The 26,678-nt window shown below is 45.1% G+C and overlaps 4 protein-coding genes across 4 annotated transcripts in view; 2 read left to right on the plus strand and 2 right to left on the minus strand.

Moving 5' to 3' along the window:
- Window positions 1-17,311, plus strand: part of LOC111601614 (neurogenic locus Notch protein) — a 44,124-nt gene extending 26,813 nt beyond the window's left edge. The window contains exons 5-10 of the mRNA XM_030224167.1: window positions 3,748-3,878; window positions 9,445-15,710; window positions 15,774-16,047; window positions 16,112-16,461; window positions 16,543-16,603; window positions 16,664-17,311. Of these exons, the coding sequence (XP_030080027.1) occupies window positions 3,748-3,878; window positions 9,445-15,710; window positions 15,774-16,047; window positions 16,112-16,461; window positions 16,543-16,603; window positions 16,664-17,007 (7,426 nt within the window). The 3' untranslated portion in view covers window positions 17,008-17,311. The remainder of the gene's footprint in view (window positions 1-3,747; window positions 3,879-9,444; window positions 15,711-15,773; window positions 16,048-16,111; window positions 16,462-16,542; window positions 16,604-16,663) is intronic.
- A 2,208-nt stretch (window positions 17,312-19,519) lies between these two features.
- LOC111601630 (UPF0729 protein GD16342) lies at window positions 19,520-20,258 on the minus strand. The gene is made up of 2 exons (XM_023318297.2): window positions 20,097-20,258; window positions 19,520-20,045 (listed from the first exon to the last, which is right to left on the minus strand). The coding sequence occupies exon 2, from the start codon at window positions 20,029-20,031 to the stop codon at window positions 19,714-19,716; it is 318 nt and encodes a 105-aa protein (XP_023174065.2). The 5' UTR covers window positions 20,032-20,045; window positions 20,097-20,258; the 3' UTR covers window positions 19,520-19,713.
- A 526-nt stretch (window positions 20,259-20,784) lies between these two features.
- Window positions 20,785-22,243, minus strand: LOC111601623 (follicle cell protein 3C-1). The gene is made up of 3 exons (XM_023318292.2): window positions 21,780-22,243; window positions 21,117-21,718; window positions 20,785-21,037 (listed from the first exon to the last, which is right to left on the minus strand). The coding sequence occupies exons 1-3, from the start codon at window positions 21,781-21,783 to the stop codon at window positions 20,852-20,854; spliced, it is 792 nt and encodes a 263-aa protein (XP_023174060.2). The 5' UTR covers window positions 21,784-22,243; the 3' UTR covers window positions 20,785-20,851.
- Window positions 22,244-22,343: 100 nt separating this feature from the next.
- LOC111601644 (thioredoxin domain-containing protein 17) lies at window positions 22,344-23,470 on the plus strand. The gene is made up of 2 exons (XM_023318323.2): window positions 22,344-22,947; window positions 23,007-23,470. The coding sequence occupies exons 1-2, from the start codon at window positions 22,803-22,805 to the stop codon at window positions 23,282-23,284; spliced, it is 423 nt and encodes a 140-aa protein (XP_023174091.1). The 5' UTR covers window positions 22,344-22,802; the 3' UTR covers window positions 23,285-23,470.
- The last annotated feature ends 3,208 nt before the right edge of the window (window positions 23,471-26,678 follow it).

Here is a 26,678-nt window from a genome sequence, read left to right on the forward strand (position 1 = left end):
AAGTTAGAAGCGGATGAAGAGTCTACCTCTCTCTCTCTCTCTCTGTATAGTCTTGAGATCATATTAATCAGATTACATGGAGATCATATGCTGATCATGATCGTATGATTGATTTGAGAAGATTGGCTGATCATGCAATGGTCTTGGGCTTTGTCTGTCTGTCTCTCTCTCTGTCTCTTTCTTTCCCCATACACATATGAACCCCTAGCCAGATCTAGAAAGCTCCGCTTGAGCATCACTCACAGTTAGTCAGTCACTGATATATTTCGATCATAACTCAGCGCATGACAAGTGCAAATTTGGCTGCTTGTTCGACAAAAGATCAGACACGTTCCGATTGTAGAGTCGGGAGAGATGGTATGGGGCAGGGCCATAAAGCGGATTTCGATGTATATCAAAGCAAACAAATCGTCGCATTTGCATATTTATCTAATTTATCGAAAAGCCGTTTGTGGCTGTGCGCCAAATTAATGACAATTTAAAACTAATAATTTATAAAATCGAATTCAAGTCTGCTCGGCCGACTCATCTTCTGTTCCTGCTGCTGCTGTTGCGCATTAGCATGCCGAAGCGATTAAAATAGTTTATTGATTTTTGGCAACAAAAAGATGTGAAGAAGAAGCAACACTGAACAACAAATTGCCAATTGGTCCAAGTTTCCACTCTAATTAAAATATACAAAAACTATTGAATTAAATCAGACACACACTCAGAGACAGCCACACACATGGGGAGATGTTGCATTCAAATCGAGTCAATGGAAACCGAAATTTCCGGCGCTTTGTTTCGCAGCGCGCTTAACTGGTCTGTTCGACATGTAAATTAATTCATTGGCAGCATTTGCATTTTTAATTCGAGATACCCTGGCCCAAAGCTAAACGAACGCTTAGGCCGGCAGCGGGAGGCAGCCTTTGTTCAACTAAATCAAGTAGCTTGATGGCTCAACAAATGGCGACTGCTAGATACTCTATGCCAATAGTTAAGTTGCCCATAGATGTCAAACGAATCTAAAGCAGCTTGGGTCGAACCTGAGTCCTTCCGAATTTTAGAGCAGTGTAAATATTCGATAATAGATCGATAAAAAGTGTTTAGCAATTTAAATATTGTGAAATTTCTTAAGCTCAAATCTAAATTGTAGAAGTTTCTTAAATGTAAAATTGAAAATACAAATTGAATTTTTAATAAATCCATAAATCCAAAGCTAAGGATAGTAGCAGTTCAAAGATATAGAAGCAATGATAATGATATGTAATAAGATCGTCACAGATCACGAATTATAAAAGTTTCTTAAAGGATTTGAGTTGCCGTGGCATTTTCTCATGTTCCTTCTATTTTATATGCATCCCTATAACTATCCCTATCTCTGTCTAACCTCTCTCTCTCTCTCACTCCTTTCCACTGGCATTTGGCATATAACCCGCTAGCCAATATACCACTCATATTGCAAGGAAAACAGTGTATGAGACTTGATATAGAAACTCAATCGAGCTGAAAAGTGCGATGTTAACATATGTTTTTACTGTGTTTTCCCTTTTGGCATTTGTTGAATAATAATAAGACTCGATTTTGGCTGATAATTAGCATAAGCTTATGTCTAAGGCTCGATGGCTAATTGACAATTTGTGGGACAAACATTGCGCCTTTTCAGTTTATCGATGACTACAGTGCACATTCGCTAGGCGAGAAGTTGGATATTGATTCCTTTTTGTCAACGGCTCACTTAAGTCTGGTTTTGCCCGGCAGCCACCGTTGGTAGCTCGATCAATCGATCGATCGGTTCGAATCGTTTCGCATAATATTCGCATTGGCTTGCCGTTTTTATATTGTTTATATTGCTTAAATCAGGCGTTATGATAATTTTCTATTTCTTTATCGAGCTAAATAAAATGGTTAATTTAGTGGCCAGCGATATATGATACGGGCGCAAGCTTAGTCATGCCTAAGCGTATGAATATGAATAGCCAGCCAATTACGAACGTATAAGCCATCTAATAATATCTAAAGCTGTCAATTTGAATGGATTTAGTTATGCAAACAAGCCAAATCTTCGAATAACATTCGATTCGTTGTTCATCATTCACAATGGACAGGCAAACGAATATTGATTTATGTGACACATGAATGTATTCATGAATGTCAAGTGAGTGTTTCCTTTTTGAATGTGTGCAATGTATTCATATATTGGCATTTCCATATCAGTATAAGTGCACTCAAGAAATGAGTGTATTTATGAATAATAAGTGAGTGCACTCATGAATATTTGAATATATATAATAATAAAGAAAGTGAGTGCATTCATGAATAGCAATCAAGTGAATATAAAGTGTAAGATATTTTGAAGAAAAAGATCTCTTAAAATTCGCATATTCAAAGAAGTGAATGAATTCATGAATAACGAGTGAGTGCATTCATGAATGCATGAATATGAAATGAATAGCTCATATCTATTGATTTTCAAAGTGCATAAACAGTTAAATAAAAGCTGAATATAGTCATGAATATAAATGAATGAATTTGAATGAGTATACTCAGAAGCTGTTACCAATTTTGTATTGCTAGCCAAAAAGTAGTATCACTCACGCTATGAGTGCACTCGCTACTCAGTTAATGATCCAGCGATCGTTGCGGTGGGTCTCTACGGCAAGACTGATTCAGTGATCCAGCAATTCAGCGATCCTCAGTCAGCATCATCAACGCCTTGGGCCATTGGCCCGCTGAGTTTCACATGTCAATCAAAAATCAATTTTGAATTTTGTTCGTTAGTTTTGCCCAAAGCGAAGGTGAAGCAATTTACGATGTGTAATTTGGTCAGCCAAAGGGACGGACGGACGGATGGACGGGGATGGAAGAGAGCTGAAAGTGGGCATTTGGGTAGTGCGCATGGAATGGCAGCTTAGCCAAAAGAGGAGAAGAGTGGGCAGCGGCCAGCGGGTACTGCCTGGTTCATTGGCCAGTCGCACAGGTCCCCAAAGTGTAAGCGCGGCACTCGAGGCCCGTTGCCTATTTAAGCGTTTGTGCCTTTTAATTGTTTAATTTAATTAAATGCGCTTAATAGCCTTAATTAGCGGCCATCTTCAGAAGCAGCAAAGCAAGGGAACAAACGGGAGGTGGGTTGGGGCCAGCTACCTTTTACGGGGCCACAAGTAGAACCAGTCCGAGTTCTCAAGAAACGCTGCACTTAAATATCATTTATATAATGTATATATATATATATACATGTGTAGTTATACTATATATACATATATATATATATATATATAATTTAAAGCATAAACAATTTAACGAATTAGGCCCAAAATCAATGTACATAGAGCCGGACTTGAAGCAGCATTACAAGAAATAATAAAAGAGGAAAAACAGATTTTGTGTACATAAAAACTAGCTACCAACATTGTTGTACATATTGGCTTTTTATTGTTGTGGCCCTGTGTGTACCCAGCCCCAAAGAACCGGTTAAAGCCAAACGAAGAGAGCGTCCAAGAGAGAGAGAGAGAGAGAGGGACACAGAGAGCGAGATCTTGCAGAGAGAGAGAGAGAGAGACTAAGAGAGCTCAGCAGCTGGACGAGGCGCATGCCATGTTCACAATACAACTAGAGACACAAACGGAAGTTGCACGTTTCACGCTGCACGTTGCACATTGCAACTGGCTAAGAAGTTTGGAAGGCCATGCAGCAGCCTGCCGTTAATTGCTGCCATTGGTCCATTAATCTAACATTTCTACTCCTCTGCTTCTATCCACTTTCCAGATGCATGTGCCCGGCTGGCTACACTGGCAAGGATTGCGACACGAAGTACAAGCCCTGCTCACCCTCACCCTGTCAAAACGGCGGCACATGTCGCGCCAACGGACTCACCTATGACTGCAAATGTCCACGTGGTAAGTGCAACACTTTGATAGCAGTAATAATTATAATAATAATAATAATAATATATAGTCAAGCAATTCGTGTAACTTAGCAGATGTTTCTGACTTACGAAAATTAGATCAAATAGAGGACAGATCACAACTTAAACAATCTTACTATAGCTCTATGTGTATTAGAGAACTAGTTAGATCAGCTAACTGTATCATATCACTAACTTTGGTTGATATTAATTAGTTAAATATAAAACGTTTCGTCTTATTTAATCACAGCTTAAATTGAGCTTAATCAAGCAAGAGTATATCGGAGTATATATATATATATATATATATATATATATGATCTACAATATTGTATGTCTATTTCAGAAAAAAGTATTCAAAATTATATTTTTTTTTAATATTTTCTTTAGTTTCGTAGGACATCTTCTAGAAACAGTGATACTACGAAGCTAGACTTTCTCTATGGCATATCTGTCATACTGGTTCTATAATATAGCTCTGTTATGTATCACTTCACATCATTTTGTTGCGTTTCATGTTTATGTTTCATACTCAGACGTTTCCTCATGACTTTTGTTAACCCAGAAACATTTATTCCATTCATTCCAACTTCCATATCGTCCACATATCGATAAATGTATATCAAAACTTGCATATTTCATGTTATTGTTATATGTTATACTGTTATACATTAAATATTAAATATGCTTTCCATTCCATTGTTCCTAGGCCAGCTAGGCATTGTCAAATTTGTTCAACTTATCGATTTATATATATAAGTATATATATTTTGTGATACTGCTTTGCCATTGAATTTCATTTCAATTCATTCCATGCGCATTTAACTTGTTTCATTTTCAATTGTTCCTAATTTTTTCTAAGCAATCACAACAATTTGGCGTTTTTCTTAGACTTAACGATATATATGTGTGCTATGCTCGTTGCATTCACTTTAACAGCAAGTGTCAATGGTTAAACCGAATGTCAAATTCAACATTTTTTTTTTTCGCACACAACTCGTGAACTGAGTCAATTGTCGCGCATTCAATTTAGACATGTAAATTGCCAACATTTACATTTTACATATTTATGAAGGCATATTGGCGTGTGTGTGTGTGTGTGTCTGTGTGTATTTATGTGTGTGTATGCAATTTTCATTTAATTCACTTCAATTAAAATGAATTGCATTGTTGTGTAGTGTAGTGTAGTGCGAATGGACGCAGACTGCAATGGACGACGTACGACGGACAGAGTTGGTGGGAGTGGCCTCTATAAGCTCATAGCATATATATACATATATATCTATATATATTAATTGCGCCCAATCAAAAATTCTAATGAGCTGAGCGTGTGAAAGTGTGACAAAACAACGCTGAGCCAATAACAACAACAACAGCAGCAGCAGCAGCAGCAGCAACAAGGAATTTCGAGTTGCAGACATAAAATACCAAAAAAAAAAAAAGTAAAAGAAGGAAAAATGCAATAATGCAATGGAAATGTTATAACGCCTTTTGTGCCAATGTTGAGCAACACAAATTACAACAGCAACTGCAACAACAACATCAGCAGCAAAAGTATAGCAAACCAGTCAGAGCAGCAGCAGCAACAACAACAACAACACGACACGAATCGCCCTGTGGACATCACGTTGAGGCAGCGCGGGAGATGCCAATGGGAATTTTGTGGTCGCCGTTGTTGTTGTTGCAAGGAGCGGAGGGCGGCGCATTGCACTCATTATGCAAAATGCAAAAAACGGGCTGGCTAGCAACTTGTTTGTTCCCAGCCCAGCTGCCTCCCTCTCCCAGCGGCTCCCTAACTGCGCTCGTGAAACGAGTCGCGTCGAGTCAGTCAAAGGCATCAAAATCGAGCGCCTGGCTTAATTTGCTCTGCCCCAGCCAAGTAAATTACAAATAAATCAGGCACGGCTCAGTCAACGCCAATGGACCATGGAGGATAGATAGCTGCTGGACAGAGCTGCTTAAGCACAGTTACGCCCTAAGGAGGTCATGCACAAAATGCAACGGCCAAAGAGAGAGAGAGAGAGAGAGAGAGATGGAGAGCATGGAGCAGGAGCTGCCCAAATGGGATGTGCTTTTGTTTTTTCTTTCTTTTTTCTTTGGGTAAAAGTTGCCGGAGCTGAATGAATGATGAATAATAAGCCAGCGAGCCAACTGGATGGACAATTTCAGGGGGGACTGTCGGTGGCACTTGGCTACGAGTCAAGCAGCTAGCAAACGAGTTTGACTTCGCGTGGGCAGCAGCAGCAGCAGCAGCAGAGGAGGCAGAGGCAGAGGCAGAGGCAGCGGCGCTTCAAAACCTGGGCCACTATTTGGCTCGTGGCGAGTCATGACTCAGAAGAAGCTTGCACAGAAATGAATTTGTCGATAACAATCGTGGCATTAATCGATTATGATCAAATGCCCATTAGAAATTCCTTGAGATCAAAGAGCGAATGTTCCATTACCAAGTGTTTTCACATGCAGACAATAGGCAGTAATCGATGCCGATTCAAATATGCAGTAAATATCGATAACAACATCAATGGGAAGTGTTAAGATTAGCAACTAATCAAAAGTTCCGCAATTTACTGAACTCAGAAAGCCGATGTTCCATTACCTAGTAAAAACGATAACCATTAATCGATGCCAATCAAAGTATGCAAGTATATCAAGTGCTCAACGAATGCTCAACGCAATTGCTTTAGGTCATAAAGCATATGTTCCATTACCACTTGTTTCAGCTGTGTTTTGAGTGTACTTTAATTCCAATTCGTATCCAAGACAACATTTAGCTAAGCTTGATAAATTTGTTGCAAATTCCCACCAATCGGTGTGTCTGTTCCAATTCCAGTCCATTTGAGGCCAATATTAATTTTTTGCAGATTTGGCAAAAGTTTTGCTTTTATCGATAATAAGCAGGGGCAACGTATTCCGTTAGTTGAAATCTCATCTGTTCCATTTTCAGATGTTCCCACCAAAGTTAATGACATGAACTTTCTAAATGAATATGGGCAACATTTAAATATTGCGCGGAATTCGGAACAGACCTTTTATGTTTGCATTAATTGCTTGGCAACATTGTTGCCAGACTTTTAGTTTTTGTCACAGGTCGTCGATTGACCCAACGGACCAACAACTCATGCAAATTGTTGCAACCAATTGACTTAAATGGCTACACACACACACTGGCATAGCAAATGAGAGGGTGGGCTGCATAATTTTAGCGTGCAGTTTGTCTTTCAGCTTGCAACGTTTCATTCAATTTGCTCGTGGTTTGATAGTCACTGGAGCAGCTGCTTGTGCTGCGGCTGCTGCTGATGTCTAGAGTTCAAAGTGCCACTAAGTGACTGGGTAACGTCGATTGTTGTGTTGTGTGGCGTGAAGCGCGAACATGAAACATGTGTGCAACAGATCAGCAGATGCACGTTGTTGTTGTTGCTGCTGCTGCCCTGCCTTGGTTTAATTTTAAAAGTATGCATTGAAAATGCCACTCTCCAGTCTCCATCCCAGTCCCAAGCAACAAGTTGCAGTCCCCCAACTAAATACACACACACACATAATCATAATAATAATAAAAGAAAAAATGCCCACAAAAAAGATGAAGTGAAAAAAATTAACTGTGCACAGCAACAACAAAATCGATCAGCCCAGCGGCAGCAAAAACAACAACAAGCTATGACAACAACTGGGCTGGGATAGCAAGCTCCAAGCGTACACACACATACTCATAGTTACTTATGCATATGTGTGTGTTTTGGGCCCTTCTTTTAAGACCAAAACGAAGCGAAACCGACCAAGCAAGAAAAGCCATTAAAAAAAGCTGTGGGCGAGCAGCCGAGAGCCAGTCACAAAGAGCGCGCGAAGCTTCCATTGCAGGCACACACAAACGAACATGTACAAACACATACATACACACACACACACAGACACACACACGCATACTCAGCAGACAGAGAGCGAGAGCATGTATGGTTTGGTAGAGGATGTAAGGGGAACAACAAAGTGCGATTTAATTCCTCGAATGAAGCACAAAGTAAAGCGCAATGTACAAAGTCGAAGTCCGAAGCGTAGCTAAACATACAAACACACACACATGCATACAGCATAAAAGTAGTAGAAAACTCGATCGAGCCGAGCGACGAGGCGTGCCGAGTGCCGACTGCCCAAACGAGAGCCGAAGCTATAGCTGTAGACATAGCTAGCGCACAACATAAGCAGCATTTATGCATTGTTGTTGTTGTTTTTGGTTCTGTTTGTGTATGTGGATGGTGAAGCGAGCGAACGAGCGCGCTCGTGGACGACGCTCGTTGCGCTCGTTTGCTTGGCGCGCATTCAGATAGCTACCTGGCCAGATATGAGACCGTGGGAAAGAACAACCAAAGACGTGTTGTACACATATACACATATACACACACACGCATACATAGGTACATACATTTATGTATGTATGCGCATGCGAGCGTCAGTTTTATTTCTTTACATTTTGTTTGCTCATTCGCTTCGCATGCGCAGCGGCGCGCAGTTTTTTCTTTCGGCTTGGCTGTTGTTGTTGTTGTTGCCGTCTTTTAATATGTTTGTATGAATGTGGTGTGTGTATGTATGTATAACGCCGCAGGCGCAACATAGCTAAGAGTGTGCGCAGCCGTAGTGCGAGAGCGAAATGAGTAGCTTGAGAGAGCGACAGAGCGCCGGCTGTTGTTCTCGACTTACCTGTGTCTGCTCTCAACGCTCTCATCGCTTCGGCACCCTCCCTCATTCTTGCCGAGACTCCATCTGGCTGCTAAAACATGTGCAACACAGCTGCATACGCTGCCGAGCCAATACATACATACATACATACATTATGTACATACGTATAGACGTATGGACATATTTTAAGCGTTGTCTGCGCTTTGTGCGCCTTCTTCGCATTGCCTGGCAACCACTTTTTGTTCATGCCCTGGCTAGTCGTTGTTGTTGTTGTAAACGTTTTCGTTTATTGAAGCATTTTATGATGCTGCTGTGTTGTTGTCCATAAATCTGTTTATGCACTTCATTGAACACATACACAAATACCAGCCATGCATATGCACACACTTGCATGCGCACACACACACACATTGATACATAGATATCTGTACACATGTTCGCTTGCAGTGTGACCGTTTAGCGAGCCAATCAAACTGTTGGTATTTTCGTTGTTCAAATCAAATTCAAAAACAATTTAGAAGATTTATGATTAATTTTGTTATTGTTTTTGCCTTTGTCTTGCTGCTTCGCTTTATGCACTTTTCTCTTTTGCCATAATTACTAGCTTGGCCCAATAAAAGAGTTTTCACTAAACAGTAAAGATTTTGTTGGGCTTTAAAAAATTTATGATTTTATTTACAATTTTGAGCTGATGTATGTGTGTGCATACCAATACACATATAGCCATAGGGTATAGAGTTATATCATTGGGATATATTCAAGCTAAAATCAGCTTAACTTAACTTTATTTTACTGTTAACCTAACTATATATGCTATAAAGTTTTAACGGATTCATCGGTTTTTTTTTTCAACGAAACTAATTCTCAATGCGCATTCCCTTCATTTGCAGGCTTCGAGGGCAAGAACTGTGATCAGAACATTGACGATTGTCCCGGAAATCTTTGCCAGAATGGCGGCACCTGTGTGGATGGCATCAATGACTATCGCTGCAATTGCCCGCCAAACTTTACGGGTCGCTACTGTGACGTGGACGTGGACGAGTGTGCGCTGCGTCCGTCTGTCTGCCAGAACGGCGCCACCTGTACGAACACCCACGGCACCTACAGTTGCATCTGCGTGAACGGCTGGGCGGGCAGCGATTGCAGCGAGAACATCGACGATTGTGTGCAAGCGGCCTGCTTTGATGGCGCCACCTGTATCGATGGCGTTGGCAGCTTCTACTGTCGCTGCACGCCGGGCAAGACGGGTCTGCTGTGCCACCTGGACGATGCCTGCACCTCGAATCCGTGTCATGCCGATGCCATTTGCGACACGAGTCCGATCAATGGCTCCTACGCGTGCTCCTGTGCGACCGGCTACAAGGGCGTCGACTGCTCCGAGGATATTGATGAATGCGACCAGGGATCGCCGTGCGAACACAATGGCATCTGTGTGAATACGCCGGGCTCGTTCATGTGCAACTGCTCCCAAGGATTCACCGGGCCGCGCTGCGAGACGAACATCAACGAATGCGAATCGCATCCGTGCCAGAACGAGGGCAGCTGCCTGGACGATCCGGGCACGTTCCGTTGCGTTTGCATGCCAGGATTCACGGGCACCCAGTGCGAAATTGATATCGACGAGTGCCAGTCGAGTCCTTGCCTGAACGACGGCATCTGCCACGACAAGATCAACGGGTTTAAGTGTAGCTGTGCGCTTGGCTTTACGGGCGCCCGCTGTCAGATCAACATCGACGATTGCCAGTCGCAGCCGTGCCGGAATAATGGCATCTGTCACGACTGCATCGCCGGCTACAGCTGCGAGTGTCCGCCGGGCTACACCGGCACCAGCTGCGAGATCAACATCAATGACTGCGACTCGAGTCCCTGCCATCGGGGCAAGTGCATCGACGGCGACAATAGCTTCAAGTGCCTCTGTGATCCGGGCTTTACCGGCTATCTATGCCAGAAACAGATCAACGAATGCGAATCGAATCCTTGCCAATTCGGTGGCCATTGCGTGGACCGTGTGGGCAGCTATCTGTGCCACTGTCTGCCCGGCACCAGCGGCAAGAACTGCGAGATCAATGTGAACGAGTGCCACAGCAATCCGTGCAACAATGGCGCCAGCTGCATCGACGGCATCAACTCGTACAGCTGCAGCTGTGTGCCCGGCTTCACCGGCCAGCACTGTGAACTGAATGTGGACGAGTGCGCCAGCAATCCCTGTGCCAACAACGGCGTCTGCATGGATCTGGTCAATGGCTACAAGTGCGAGTGTCCGCGCGGCTTCTACGACGCCCGCTGTCTGAGCGATGTCGACGAGTGTGCGTCCAGTCCGTGCGTGAACGACGGCCGCTGCGAGGACGGCATCAATGAGTTCATCTGCCACTGCCCGCCGGGCTACACGGGCAAGCGCTGCGAACAGGACATCGATGAGTGCGCCAGCAATCCGTGCCAGCACGGCGGCAGCTGTTTCGACAAGCTGAACGCCTTCAGCTGCCAGTGCATGCCCGGCTATACGGGCCACAAGTGCGAGACGAACATCGACGATTGCCTGAGTAATCCGTGCGCCAACGGCGGCACCTGCATCGACAAGGTGAACGGCTACAAGTGCGTCTGCAAGGTGCCCTACACGGGCCTCAACTGCGAGAGTCAACTGGATCCGTGTGCCAGCAATCGTTGTCGCAACGAGGCCAAGTGCACGCCCAGTCCCAATTTCCTTGACTTCTCCTGCACGTGCAAGCTGGGCTATACGGGACGCTACTGTGACGAGGACATCGATGAGTGCGCGTTCAGCTCGCCGTGTCGCAACGGCGCCAGCTGCCTGAATGTGCCCGGCTCGTATCGCTGCCTGTGCACCAAGGGCTATGAGGGCAGGGATTGTGCCATCAATACGGACGACTGCGCCTCGTTTCCCTGCCAGAATGGCGGCACCTGTCTGGACGGCATTGGCGACTACTCCTGCCTATGCGTGGATGGCTTCGATGGCAAGCACTGCGAGACGGACATCAACGAGTGCCTGAGCATGCCCTGCCAGAATGGCGCCACGTGCCGCCAGTATGTGAACAGTTATACGTGCACCTGCCCGCTGGGCTTTAGCGGCATCAATTGCCAGACGAACGACGAGGACTGCACGGAAAGCTCCTGCCTGAACGGCGGCAGCTGTGTCGACGGCATCAATGGCTACAACTGCAGCTGCCTGGCCGACTACAGTGGAGCCAACTGTCAGTACAAGCTAAACAAATGCGACTCGGCGCCCTGCCTCAATGGCGGCACGTGCCACGAACAGCGGGATGAGTACACCTGCCATTGCCCCAGCGGCTTCACTGGCAAACAGTGCTCGGACTTTGTCGACTGGTGCGCCCAGTCGCCGTGCGAGAACGGGGCTAGCTGCAGCCAGCTGAAGCATCAATTCAATTGCAAGTGCGCCGCCGGCTGGACGGGCAAGCTGTGCGATGTGCAGATGATCAGCTGCCAGGATGCCGCACAGCGCAAGGGATTGAGCGTGAAACAGCTGTGCAACAACGGCACCTGCAAGAATCACGGCAACAGCCATGTCTGCTACTGCAGCCAGGGCTATGCGGGCAGCTACTGCCAGCAGGACATCGATGAGTGCGCCTCGCAGCCCTGCCAGAATGGCGGCAGCTGTCGGGATCTGGTCGGCGCCTACGAGTGCAATTGTCGCCAGGGCTTCCAGGGCCAGAACTGTGAGCTGAACATCGATGATTGTGCACCGAATCCTTGCCAGAATGGCGGCACCTGTCACGATCTGGTGCACGGCTTCAGCTGCAGCTGCCCGCCCGGCACGCTGGGCATCATTTGTGAGCTCAATCAGGATGATTGTGTGCCCGGGGCTTGCCACAACAACGGCAGCTGCATCGATCGTGTCGGCGGCTTCGAGTGCTCCTGCCCGCCCGGCTTTGTGGGCGCCCGCTGCGAGGGCGACATCAACGAATGCCTCAGCAATCCCTGCTCCAATGCCGGCACCCTGGACTGTGTCCAGCTGGTGAACAACTATCACTGCAATTGCCGGCCCGGCCACATGGGTCGCCATTGCGAGCACAAGGTCAACTTCTGTGCCCAGTCGCCGTGCCAGAATGGCGGCGTCTGCAGCACCAAGCAGAGCGGCCACCACTGCGTCTGTGCCGACGGCTACTACGGCAAGAACTGTGAGTTCAGCGGCCAGGACTGTGACTCGAATCCGTGCCGGGCCGGCAACTGCATCATCGAGGACGCCGGCGGCTATCGCTGCGAGTGCAGTCGCGGCACAGCCGGCCAGCACTGCGAGATCGATACGCTGGACGAGTGCCAGTCGAGTCCGTGCCTGCAGGGCGCTGCCTGCGACAATCTCCTGGGCGACTACGATTGCCTCTGCCCGAGCAAGTGGACGGGCAAACGCTGTGAGATCTACGATGCCAGCTATGCTGGCTGGTCGGGCGGCAACTCCGGCTCGATTAGCTCCGGCAGCGGCAGCAGCGGCGCCGCCGGCATCTATGCCGCCGACCTCGAACAGCAGCGGGCGATGTGCGAGAAGCGCGGCTGTCCGGAGAAGCAGAGCAACGGCGTCTGCGACACGGAATGCAATACGTACGCCTGCAACTTCGATGGCAACGACTGTTCGCTCGGCATCAATCCGTGGGCCAATTGCACGGCGCCGGAATGCTGGCGCGTCTTCATGGACGGCCAGTGCAACGAGGACTGCAACAATGCCGCCTGCCTCTACGACGGACGCGACTGCGAACAGAAGCTGAAGCGCTGTGCGGCCATCTACGATGTCTACTGCCAGAAGCACTACGGCGATGGCAAGTGCGATTACGGCTGCAACAATGCCGAGTGCAGCTGGGACGGGCTGGACTGTGAGAAATCGGAGCAATCGTCGCAGCTGGCCGAGGGCGCCATGTCCGTCATAATGCTGATGGATATGCAACAGTTCGCCAAGGAGCAGCCGCAATTTCTGCGCGAGATGAGCCACATCCTGCGGACGACGGTGCGCGTGAAGAAGGATGCACTGGGCAACGACATGATATTCAGCTGGAAGGGCGCCTCCAGCATGCCCGACATACAGGACACGGAATTCGGGCGAAAGCACAAGATTCTCTACACGCAGCGCAACGGCCAGACGGGCATACAGATCTATCTGGAGATCGACAATCGCAAGTGCACGGAATGCTTCAATCGGGCCCACGAGGCGGCCGAATTCCTGGGCGCCTATGCGGCCAAGCATACGTTCAACAATCGCTATCCCATCTATAGTGTGCGCGGCGTGAAGAGTCCCGGCGAGAGCGAGGGACCCGAATCTCCGGCCAATGTCAAATTTGTGATCATGGGCATTGTTCTCGTGGTGATCGTGCTGGCCTTCTTCGGCATGCTGCTGGGCACGCAGCGGAAGCGTGCGCATGGCGTTACATGGTTCCCGGAGGGCTTCCGTGCTCCGGCCGCTGCTGTAATGTCACGACGACGTCGCGATCCCCATGGCCAGGAGATGCGCAATCTGAATAAGCAAGTGGGGCTCAATCAGGCGCAAGCGCATCAGCTGGGCGGCGTCGCTGGCAGCGGCAGCCATTGGTCGGACGACGAATCGGACATGCCGCAGCCGAAGCGACAGCGCGGCGATCAGATGAACAGCGGCGGGCTGGCCGGCTTGGGCGGCCTGGGCGGTCTGGGCGGCGGCAGTGTGGCGGGCCTAACTAGCGTTGGCTATGCCAGCGATCATACGATGACCAGCGAATACGAAGATCCCGATCCGCGTGTCTGGTCGCAGGCGCATCTCGATGTGGCGGACGTGCGTGCGATAATGACGCCGCCGGCACATCAGGATGGCAACAAGCACGACGTCGATGCGCGCGGTCCCTGCGGGTTGACGCCGCTAATGATAGCGGCTGTGCGCGGCGGCGGCATGGACAGCGGCGAGGACATCGAGAACAACGAGGATAGCACGGCTCAGGTGATCTCCGATCTGTTGGCGCAGGGCGCCGAACTGAATGCCACCATGGACAAGACGGGCGAGACGTCGCTGCACTTGGCGGCGCGCTATGCGCGTGCCGATGCGGCCAAGCGTCTGCTCGATGCTGGCGCCGATGCCAACTGCCAGGACAATACCGGACGGACGCCGTTGCATGCAGCTGTTGCCGCCGATGCGATGGGCGTCTTTCAGATACTGCTGCGCAATCGCGCCACCAATTTGAATGCACGCATGCATGACGGCACCACGCCACTGATTTTGGCCGCCCGCCTGGCCATCGAGGGCATGGTCGAGGATCTGATAACGGCCGATGCGGACATCAATGCCGCCGACAATTCGGGCAAGACGGCGCTGCACTGGGCCGCTGCCGTCAACAATACCGAAGCCGTTAACATTCTGCTCATGCATCACGCCAATCGGGATGCCCAGGATGACAAGGACGAGACGCCGCTGTTTCTGGCCGCACGTGAGGGCAGCTACGAGGCATGCAAGGCGCTGCTCGACAATTTCGCCAATCGCGAGATCACCGATCACATGGATCGTCTGCCCCGCGACGTGGCCAGCGAGCGACTGCATCACGATATTGTCCGGCTGCTGGACGAGCATGTGCCACGCTCGCCACAAATGATCAGCATGACGCCGCAGGCGATGATCGGCTCGCCGCCGCCGGGCCAGCAGCCGCAGCTGATCACGCAGCCGACGGTGATCGCGGCCGGCGGTGCGGCCGGCAAGCAGAGCAGCCAGGCGGCCAAGCAGAAGGCGGCCAAGAAGGCCAAGCTAATCGAAGGCAATGGCTCCGACAATGCGCTGGATGCGTCGGCTGGCGCCGGTGCTGTTGCCAATATGGGCAGCTTGCGACGCAAGGCGAGCTCAAAAAAGGCCAGCAACAACAACAACAACGGCAACAATGGCAACAGCGCTGCCTCAAAAAAGGCCATGAACGGTGCTCTGAATGCTGCCCAGCTGCTGACGCAGGCAGCCAACAACAACAACAACAACAACAACAGCAACAGCAACAATTGCACAGATCTGGACTCGCCGCCGCTGTCGGCAGCGGCAGCAACAGCCAACGGCAATGTCAACGGGCAATTGGTGAATCTGCCCAGCCCGTACGACACCAGCTCCATGTACTCGAATGCCATGGCAGCGCCGCCCAACAACAACAACAACAACGGCGCCAAACAGCCGCCGAGCTATGAGGACTGCATCAAGGTGAGCCTCAGCCTCTCTACAAATGCCACAGAAATCGAATCTCTAATCTAAACTCTCTTTCAGAATGCCCAGTCGATGCAATCGCTGCCAGCGAACAGTCTGGACATGATCAAGCTGGACACGTATGGCTACTCGATGGGCTCGCCATTTCAGCAGGAACTGCTGAACAGCCAGGCGTTGGGCCTGAGCGGCGGACGCAGCACCAATACGCTCTGCGGCCTGGGCAACGGTTTGCCCAACGGCGGCCACGAGCAGGGTCTCAGTCCGCCCTATTCGAATCAGTCGCCGCCGCACTCGGTGCAGAGCAGCCTGGCACTGTCGCCGCACGCCTACCTGGGTAAGTGAACAATCAAAGGATTCTTTTTGGTACGAAATGCAATTCTCTATTCACCCTTTTGCAGGCTCACCCTCGCCGGCCAAGTCACGGCCTAGCTTGCCCACATCGCCGACGCACATACAGGCGATGCGGCATGCCACGCAGCAGAAGCAATTCGGCAGCAATCTGAACAGCTTGCTGGGCGGCGGCAATGGCAACGGCAACGGCTCGCCCGTCAGCTTGGGCATCATTTCGCCCACGGGCAGCGATATGGGCATCATGCTGGCGCCTCAGTCCTCCAACAATGCTAAAAGCAGTGCAATAATGCAAACGTTGTCCCCGCAAATGCAGCAGCAGCAGCAACAGCAGCAGCAACAACAACAGCAGCAACAACAGCAGCAGCAGCAGCAACAACAACAGCAGCAGCAGCAACAGCAGCAGCAGCAGCAACAACAGCAGCAGCAGCAACAACAGCAGCAGCAGCAGCAGCAACAGCAACAGCAGCAGCAACAAGCTCTTGGAGGCCTTGAGTTCGGTTCAGCCGGTTTGGACTTGAATGGATTTTGTGGATCTCCGGGTAAGTGCAGCTCTAGCTCAGCTCGCCATGAATCCATGCACTCACACTTTCACTTCACAGACTCATTTCACTCGGGTCAAATGAATCCGCCTTCGATACAAAGTTCTATGTCGGGCTCGTCGCCGTCGACCAACATGTTGTCGCCATCGTCGCAGCACAATCAGGCCTTCTATCAGTACCTAACGCCGCCGAGCCAGCATTCGGGCGGACATACGCCGCAGCATCTGGTGCAGACGCTCGATAGCTATCCGACACCGTCGCCCGAGTCGCCCGGCCATTGGTCGTCGTCGTCGCCGCGCAGCAATTCGGATTGGTCCGAAGGCGTACAGTCGCCGGCGGCCAACAATCTCTACATCTCCGGCGGCCATCAGGCCAACAAGGGCTCCGAGGCCATTTACATTTGACCCCAGCGCCGCTAGCAGGCGAACGGACGAAGGTGTGGCCACTCAAAGTGCGCCAGGCGCCGGGCCGCAGCGAGCGACCCAATTGACTTCTTCAACTCCTTCCGCAAACCAGCTAAAGCAAAAGCAAAAGCAAATGCAAAAGAAACGAGAACTCAACCACAGCACCTGCTCCTCACCTTATTTTTTTTTCAACTTAGAACCTAAGCTTTAATTTAAAACAGAAATGAAACAGAAAACAAAAAAAAAAAAAACATAATTATTATTGTAGTAATTTAAATGTTTAACTTTAATGTTTGTTGTACAGTGCGCGTTGAAATCATATATTGCATAAATATATATATATATATGTATGTATGTGTGACAGATATAAATATAATTATATTTACACATATACATATATATATATATGTATATATATAATTTAGAAATTTAGCATCTAAGCAAAGTTTGCAAAAGTTTTATAAACATTTTTTTGATATGTCGAAATAGAATTGAAGTTAACATCATAAATATACATATATATATTTATATATATATATTCATATATATTTTGATATATATGAAATATTTATTTGCAAACGTCGCTGCTTCCAGTAAACAATTTAAATTAGCGCAAATTATTTTTTATGCATTATTAAATTGTATTTTGTAATTTGTAATTTGTATTTTGTATTTTGTAATTTGTATTTGTATAAGCGGCCAACGCTTTTAAGCATTGAGACAAACAGCAACAACAACAACAACAACAAAACAAAATGAAAACGAAAAAAAAGACATAATATAATGAATAGTTTAATAGTTTTTAGCCTCGACTACGTTTAATCATTAAGTTTTAAAACAAAGGCAAAAATCTTTTGTCGCAACTGAAGTGCTTATATAAACAAAATTGTTAGTTATATCGAACGAAAGCCTATAACACACGCATATATATATATACATATATATATATATATATATATATATATATATATATTTTATTTTTTTTTAATCACACATATTTTCTATGTAGCTCTACATATAAATCCTAATCTTAAGTTTAAATTGTAAAAAGATTCTCATAATTGTTTCAATTAAGTTGACGACGCAACAAATTACAAGATTTTTCCCCTACAATAACTATATATATATATATATATATATATACACTAATATATATACATATATATATATGATGATAAACTATAAAATGCGCCAAGTTTTTTTTTTATATAATTAGGCTTTAGGCAAGAAAATAAAATTGAATAAAAATTTTAGCGAGCAGCGCGTGAAATATTGAAATATTCAAATATTTTCCAAAAATATGCAACAATTAATTTGTCTTTTTTTCATCACATTTTCATCTTAATTTTTATTTGTATTTTTTTTTTTTGTTTTTTTTTTTAGTTTTGCTGCGCTATTTTTTCTTAATCTTAATGTGTAAATTGTACAATTTTTTGTTGTCCTAACTTAAAACAGCGAACGAAACACGCAAAATGCACGTTGCCGAAATGCAAATGCTAATTTTTTTGACATAATAAATATAAAATAATTATTTTAAAAACAAAATTCAAGAAACTGTTTTAATAACTCGAAAATATGAAGTGTTGGAGGAGCTTCGGCTAAGCATAACATACGAGGTGCGTTCGAAAAGTATCGCATAAAGGAGAACTCAAGAGACTATCAAATTTGCGAAGCAGTGTGGTGACGCAGTAGCCCTGACTTCAGAGCTCCATGAAAGCAGGAAGCATCGCTACGTTTGAGCAGTAAATAAAAGCACTGAAGACGCACATCTATTCATGCTTAACTTTACTTGTAGTCTGTGACGCTTGGCCCAACAGCTCAGCCAGGGCAGATGATATGTTGTTGACTCTGCTCTCTGAAACCCATTTTAGCTTTACGTTTGAACACGTCCCACGGACTAAGCTGACAGCAACTTGATAACCAAGTGCTCATCCAATGATATCTAAAGTTGTTAGCTTAGGATTCCCAACTGGTTAGAGCTGAGCAAGTGTAAAATCTTCTGATCATAAAGCCTGAAGGTTCTTCAAATGAGATCCAGTTGGGCCTTGCTATCGTTGCTTAATAAAAGTGGATACAGAACAATCGAACCTGAAAATCTGACAAAGATATATATATATATATAACTTGGTCTGGCAATAGCTTAGCAATTTATACCATCTTCAATAATTTGGGTCAGAGTGCACATTCGAACTGGATCATCTGCCTTCCAACGTACCTCGCATACAGATCCAAATATTAACTCGTAGAGCTCAACAGACAATCATTCGATTTGCTTTTATTGTTTAATCTGTGCATTAGCTTATGAGAAAGTATATAACTAAATATCTTAAAATATGCAATATATATGTTATCGAAGCATAGTCAAATACCAAACGCTTAGAGCCTAAACAAATCAATCTTTATATCTACTTATTCCATTTCTTATTTGGTTTAGTTTGTGTTTATTAGATACATGCATATGTCTATTACATATATATATATATATATATATATATATATTTATATACGTGAATGTGTATCTTGAACAGTTACTTTTGTGTGCGAGTGTCTGAAGTATATTATTTGGAATTCACACTGTGCTTACTATATGTGCCACCAGTGTAATCATATGTTAGCTTTGAATGGGCGCGCGTACGCACGCACACACACACACACACGAAAGCAAGCAAAGCAAAAAGCAGGAAGACAAAAGAAAAATGAAACAATTTAAATGATCTTCTTGGATTCGGATTCGGATTCGGGTTTCGACGATGATTGTTCAGTTGCAGTAGTAGCAGCAGTAGCCGCTGCAGCGGCTCCAGCCCTAGCTCGATCCCCGTCAGCCTGCAGCTCCTTCTTGCCGCCGGGCACAAATGGGCAGACTCCACCTTTGCACTCGAACGGAAACTCTGGCCCGGCCTTGACTACGTTACCCTCGGCATCCTTCTTCTCCCATGGATTCCAGTAGCGCAGTAGAATCGGCTGCACGAACTTGTGCCAGATGTATAACAGCAATGGGATGATAAAGCATGGAACGCAAACCATCTTGCGAATAGTTGCTAAAAAAAAACAATCAACAATTAACTAGAAAAACATTTAGTGCAACTCACCTTAGCAAAAATCTAATCTGTTTGGCTTAGTGTGACCACCTCGGCGGAATAATGACAGTATAAAACTACGCACTAAGAGCACTAGCGATAGTATTAAAACAATCCAAAAGTATATTCGAATATATTTATAACTCATTTGTATCAAATTGGCAAATAACACGAATTTTAGACAAAAAAAAAAATTATAAATTATATATATTAAAATATTGGACAGCAGTGCTTTTCGAAAGAATTTTTTTTGTTGTATTCACTGCCAGAATTAAATCTGAACTGGCTATAAAAAAACTTAACTGAAAAATCAACAACATTTTTTCCAAGCATACTTTGGAAAACAAGATAAAATTATAAAAGTTTAAATTTAGTTTGCCTACTGTAATTTAAATAAAAACCAAACGCTTAAATCTATCGATAGCAATTTCGACAATATCTATCGGAGCTTTTTTTGCGTTCGCACTATGCCACATATTTTTAATGGAATAATCTTACGTTAATAAGGTATTAAAAATTATTAAATGCTACTAAAACGTTTTGAAGCGAAAAATTGCCAGACAATTTGATATACCAGAATATCGTTTAGTACTGACAGCAATGCACTAAAAATGGACAACAACTTGAAATACCAAGTGCCATCAACTATCATAAAAAGTATTTTTTAAAAATGCCATACTGGCGTTTTTTGATTGCATTATTTAAGACTTTATTGTTCACAGCGGTAGATTATTGGTTAAATACAGTATTTTGTGGCCTGCGTCAGCTTAGCCAAGCAAAGGACAGCGATAGGGCAGCCCCTCTTTACAACAATATTCGCGACCAGCCTGCAGATTCGTGTTGACCCACACATTCTGGCAGTTCTTGATGAACAGATAGGCGCGCTCCTTGTGGCAATTGTGACCTAGTGTGGCGCAAACAATGTTCGCCGAATTCGGCAAATGCTGCACGATCTACACGGCGAGTGAGATAGAAAGAGAGAGAGAGAGAGAGATGGCGATAGCTTGACTATGCTTTGTTGTTGCAACTCACCGCCTCGAGGCATTTGGTCTGACATTGCTTGCGTCCAATGGCATTGCATGGATACATGCGATCCATTTCGTTGTGTATGAGCGGCGTCTCGGGCAATCCGTTCTTGATTTGCGATGTGAGAAAGACGCCACAGGTGCAGGGCACTGGCTGCTGCTGCTGTTCCACTACAGCCGGCGTGGGCGGTGAAGCCAACGTGTTGTCCATGCTGCTGGGCGTGGTGGTCGTCGAGCTGCTGTCCGCTTCCACACCCATTTCCGGCTCCAGCTGCAGCTCCTCCAGTTCCTCCTGCCGTTGTTGCTCCAGAGTGGGAGTACTGGTGCAGCTGCTGCTGGTGCTGCTCTCGACCAGTTCCTCTTTCGGCAACGCCTTGGGTGTGCTGCTATTGATGATGAACTCGACGGGCGCTGGCCAATCGGCCGGCTCCGTGCTGCTCACCGCGGGGCTGCTCGTCGTGCGCGGCCTGAAGCGACGATCCTTGAAGTGGCTCAGCTTGCCATGCAACGGCTTCTTGTAGGCTATCTTGCTGGCTGCCACCAGCTGCTGCGCCACCAAAATCATCAGCGCCGCCAGCAGCAGCATCGACCTCAAACCCTGATTGCTCGCTGCAAAAGAAATTTGTCAGCTGCAAACTGGGTAAATCCATTCCATGCGCGATGTACTCACCCATCTTTGGAACGCCGTTGAGTTCTGTTTACTGCTGATTGTTGGCTCTCGCATTTTATGGGAATGGAGTTGACGACGTCTGCACTTTTTGCGCTCGAGCTCTGTGAAGTTCAAGTTTAGCAGCTGCGATTTTGGGTCAGGGCGATCGAAAGCTGCGTTTCGCTATGCGTTGCACAATACCCAGAATCTTGGAAACTCTAGAAAAGCTTCGGCTTTCATTGAAGACGAAATCTTATAAGCAGCGCAAGGTCACACAGAAGCGCATAGAAAGGCGTTGGCTATGGCAGTGCGAAAGAGAAACAAACACTGAACGAGAGTTAGCTGTCGGTAAAGCAATGCCATGCTTAAACCGTTCGAATTGGTCTAGAGAAGCGCATGGAAAGGCGAACGAGTAAACCAAAATCAATTGCAGAACTGAAAAGAACAGTTAATACTATAAAAAAAAGAATTGCGCGTTATGTATATGGAATATATATGTACTTAAATATATATATATATATAACTATATAAAACTATGCCTAAAACGTCTACTTAAAAGAAAAGGCAAACAAACAAAAAGTCAACCATCTGCTCAAACTTAAACACATATACATATTTACATATACAACCAATCTTATCTTATCACATTCGCTTATATGTGTCACAAAAAATTTTCGAAAATAATTTCAAAAAATTTTTTTTTCAAATTGCCGCGCAATGCCTTGCACAATGCACATTGCCAACTATTGTGAAGAGGCTTATATACAGTATTAAATGCACAATAACGCACCAGTTAACTCCAAAACAAAAAATACCAATATAAGGCTAGTATGTATGTGTGACCGCACAACTGAAAATAATAAATTGCCGGCAAGTCTAAGTGCCCCTTTGTTTTTGTTGTTGCTGTCGCTGGTAAATTAGACCTATTTGGTGGCTGTAAAAGCAGCCAGGTATAAAGCTTATCAGAAACAAAGAAATCTTATCGTACAATCAGTAAGTAAGTTAACCAACAAGCAATTGAGCGGAGCCGCACCAAGCAATAGGATGCCACAATACGTGCCAATAACGGGCTACGAGCAACTGGAGGATGCACTGAAAGTGCACGCCAAGAACAACTGTCTCATCTATATGTATTTCTTTGGTGAGAAGGACAGCAAGGGTCGTAGCTGGTGTCCTGACTGTGTGGCGGGTGAGTGTGTTCACATCTTACAGATTTGCACGCGAATTAAATACAATTCGTCTCTATAGTTGAGGATGCGGTGGAGACGGCATTTCGCGAATATTCCCATCCAAATTCGTTGATCTATACGGTTGACGTGGGCAACCGAGCCGCCTGGAAGGATAAATCACCAGCTAATAAATTTCGCTTGTCGCCCTACAATCTTACCGTTATACCCGCGCTCTTGCGCTGGAACAACTCGGAGCGTTTAGATGGCGATCAGCTGCTGAGGCCCGATATGCTCAAGCTCTTCTTTGAGGAGGCGAAGTCGCAGAGCTCCACCGACAAAACAATTCCATGCAAATAGTGAATAAGCCGCAAACCTACTGTAATTGACCGCTAGCCAGGGTTGCGTGTATATGTGTGTGTACGAGTATGCGAATGCATGTGCGTGCGTGTGCCTGTGTGCGTGTACATGAAGAGAGCACAATAAACATGCTGTTGAGTGGCACTCGGTTAGCGAGTGAAACTCAATGGCCATAGTAAAACTCAACTCAACTTAACTCAACTAAATCGAGTGGACTCAATTCGCTTGAGATCTGACTCAATTGCTAGGGGCTCGCTTAAAAGCGAGCAGCAGCCGCGGCAGCAGACAGCGCTGGCAGCCGCAACCTGACCGCCTCGACAACGTCGGCGTTTTATTAGCACGCACGTCGTCGGGCAGGACGAATCGTATGGCGCGTCGTCAGCAGCAATAGCAGCAACAGCAGCAGAAGCAGCGACAACGGTAAACATTTAAGCGCTTGCTGCGCGTACGTTGCTCGGTTTGGGTTTCAGTTACGGTTTCGGTTCCACTTCCATTTCGTTTCGTATTGTAAGTGACGCGTCGTACTGTTTACATGTTTACCGTTATATTATCGCCGCATTGTTGTGGCCCCGTGCCCACTGAACGTGCGTGTGTTCGCTACTACAAATAAGTAATGTGCATAAAAACAAGCAACAGCCATTAAATATTAGCCAAATCAAATGTAGGTAACAAGGCTCCAAGCACACACACACACACACACACCAACCGAGCAGATTGAGAGTTAAGCTTTTGTGGTTTGTAGCGGCGAAATAGCAGCGGCAGCAGCAGCTTAAACCCTTTAACCCGCAGCACAGCTGGACTTTGGCCGCTTACGTTGCCCTTGACTTAGTCAGTGAAACAGGAGGTAGGCGGGGCGACAGTCGCTAGCAGCTACCAGGTCTGCATAGACTAACTGTTGCGCCTCGCACGACTGAACGAGCTGCTCTTTCTCGCTTTCTTGGCTTTCCGTTCTCAGTTAGCCAAGACTTCATATGTTCTTGGCATATTTTGATTATTTATTTTCCATGCGCAAATAAACAAGATTCGTTCATTTGACAGCGTGGTGCTAATAAAAGTCTGCACGTTGTCAAAAAAAAAATTAGATGTATATATATTATATTTATATATATTTAGAATATACTATATATATATATATATATATATATATATATATATATATATATATATATATATATCTATAAAAAATATTTGAGCAAAGTGGGAAGCATAAATTAAATTAAATTAAATCGACAAATAAAGCTAACGATCGGATGACTTATAAATCGTGCCGTGACGAGGCCCGAGTTGCCCTTGAACATGTTTATGAGCGACCGGAAAATGAGCCACAAAAACTAGATAACTTTATTTCAGCTAGTTTATTTAGTTCATTTGCATGGCTTGCGTACATATGTAATTATCTAATAAACCCATCAAAATTTGACAACTTTGATTAATCAAAATGGATGTAATACTTCAGTTGAGTTGGGACTTGATATTTCCTCAAAAACATATGAAAACTCTTCGAAAACCGGAAGGCATCTAATGTAGCTTACTCGATATGGGTACAGTATGGCCTCGCTAGTACAACTCGAACTCCTTGCGGATTAAGTATTATGTACTATAGGTATTATGTACTCCATAATTTTATAGTTATTAAAAATTGACAAAAATTGAGTGACTCCTATTGAATACTTCAACTAGTTTACTTCATTTATATTTCTTGAGTATAGATTATTGATGTTGGGTATGCCAATACGTATACTTAATATATATGCTTATACTCCATTTTTCACTGGGTATACCCAATAATATAACACTTAAGTCTATGTTCTAAATATTTTCTGTAAATGATAATAATGAGTAATGATAAATGAGTGAGGAATAATGAGTAATGAATAATGAGTAATGAGTAATAAGTAATGAGTAATGAGTAATGAGTAATGAGTAATGAGTAATGAGTAATGAGTTATGAGCAATGAGTAATGAGTAATGAGCAATGAGTAATGAGCAATGAGTAATGAGTAATTAGTAATGAGCAATGAGTCATGAACAACGAGTAATAAATATGCTCAGTAATAACGCGTATCTAAGTAAACCCAACTTCAACGCTCCAATTTGTGTGGACCAATCGTCATTCGCAGTGCATAATGAGTAATGAGTGATGAGTTATGAGCATATTTAGTTATCTGATGAGCCTGCTAATATCGCTTGATGTAACTTTCATGTAGAGCTTTCAGCTATCGTATCACCTTGATATTTTCTTGGCCAACAATTTGCACGGCACACACGCACACACACACACACAGATTTGGATCCGTTAATAGTTGGACTCGCTGTCAACATTGCTTTAGCATTCCAATTTCTAGCCCCTGACATCTTTTTGGCGCATTTCAAAGATTCTAATATCGAAAATAAATATATATATATATATATCAAATCTATTCGCTGGCAATTTCTTAAGTTGTTGTTTTTGCTTTCAATTTATTTATTAATTTATTTTCTCGCATTCGTTTGTCAATTAAAAACTAAAAATTCTTAATGAGCCCACGTAACAGGCCGGACAAGCAGCCACTGATGGACTTTGTAGAGTGCTCGATGGTGGATATATATTGGCTGCGTTGGCTTCGATTGGGCTTGGGTGGCGGGGCACAGTGTGGCAAATGGCTGCCAAAACCAGCGAAATGTCATTAAAGAAGCTAATAAAAATTAAAAAAAAAAAAAAAAACAAAACAAAAAAAAACAAAGAGGAATAAATTAAATTAAAGATTTCAAAAATAGCGCACAACACTTGCGCTTTATACAGATGGGTTACTTATAACACACGCACAAGCACACGCACACGCACACACACGCACATTTGTATGTGCATACACGGACATTGGCTATACATAGATGGCAATGATTCTATAGATGCATAGATAGATTTGAGTGCCTCATATTGAATTTGTTAGATCGTTTCAATGGCTTAACTTGTGTTTGTTGCTGTTGTTGTTGTTGTTGTTGTTGTTTTAAATCGCTCAACGCGCTGTTGATTAGCATCACAAACCCCAACACACACACACACTTAGCTATTTGCCTGTAGATTCGTGCGATTTATAGTGTCATCCAAAATCATAATTTATTAATAATTTCTATACACACACACACGCACACAGTGACACGCAGGTGTGGGTGTGCATATGTATGTATCTCTATCTGTATCTGTTTCTGCATCTGTATTTGGCTGTCAACATTTCTCTCTGCTTTCTAGCTGCGCGCTTTCTGTATATTTTTTATTTAATTGACGCATTTAGCTCACAACAACAACAACCAGTGAAAATTGAGTGCATATATCAACAAAAATATGCCCCACATGTGTCTGCCCCTGCCTCCCCTCCCCCCTCTCTCTCTCTCCCTCTTCACCTGTTTATAGCGA

This window comes from Drosophila hydei, unplaced genomic scaffold, assembly GCF_003285905.1.
Source record: "Drosophila hydei strain 15085-1641.00,03,60 unplaced genomic scaffold, DhydRS2 tig00000379-arrow-arrow-pilon, whole genome shotgun sequence".
Classification (NCBI taxonomy): Eukaryota; Metazoa; Arthropoda; class Insecta; order Diptera; family Drosophilidae; genus Drosophila; species Drosophila hydei.

What these genes read in the sequence shown, in the direction of transcription:
- LOC111601644 (XM_023318323.2), top strand. Translation starts at nt 22,803, where the DNA reads ATGCCACAATACGTGCCAATAACGGGCTACGAGCAACTGGAGGATGCA. An exon ending in GTGTCCTGACTGTGTGGCGG is followed by an intron (nt 22,948 to 23,006) that starts GTGAGTGTGTTC and finishes TCGTCTCTATAG; the next exon opens with TTGAGGATGCGGTGGAGACG.
- LOC111601623 (XM_023318292.2), bottom strand. An exon ending in AGACCAAATGCCTCGAGGCG is followed by an intron (nt 21,038 to 21,116) that starts GTGAGTTGCAAC and finishes CTCGCCGTGTAG; the next exon opens with ATCGTGCAGCATTTGCCGAA.
- LOC111601630 (XM_023318297.2), bottom strand. Translation starts at nt 20,031, where the DNA reads ATGGTTTGCGTTCCATGCTTTATCATCCCATTGCTGTTATACATCTGG.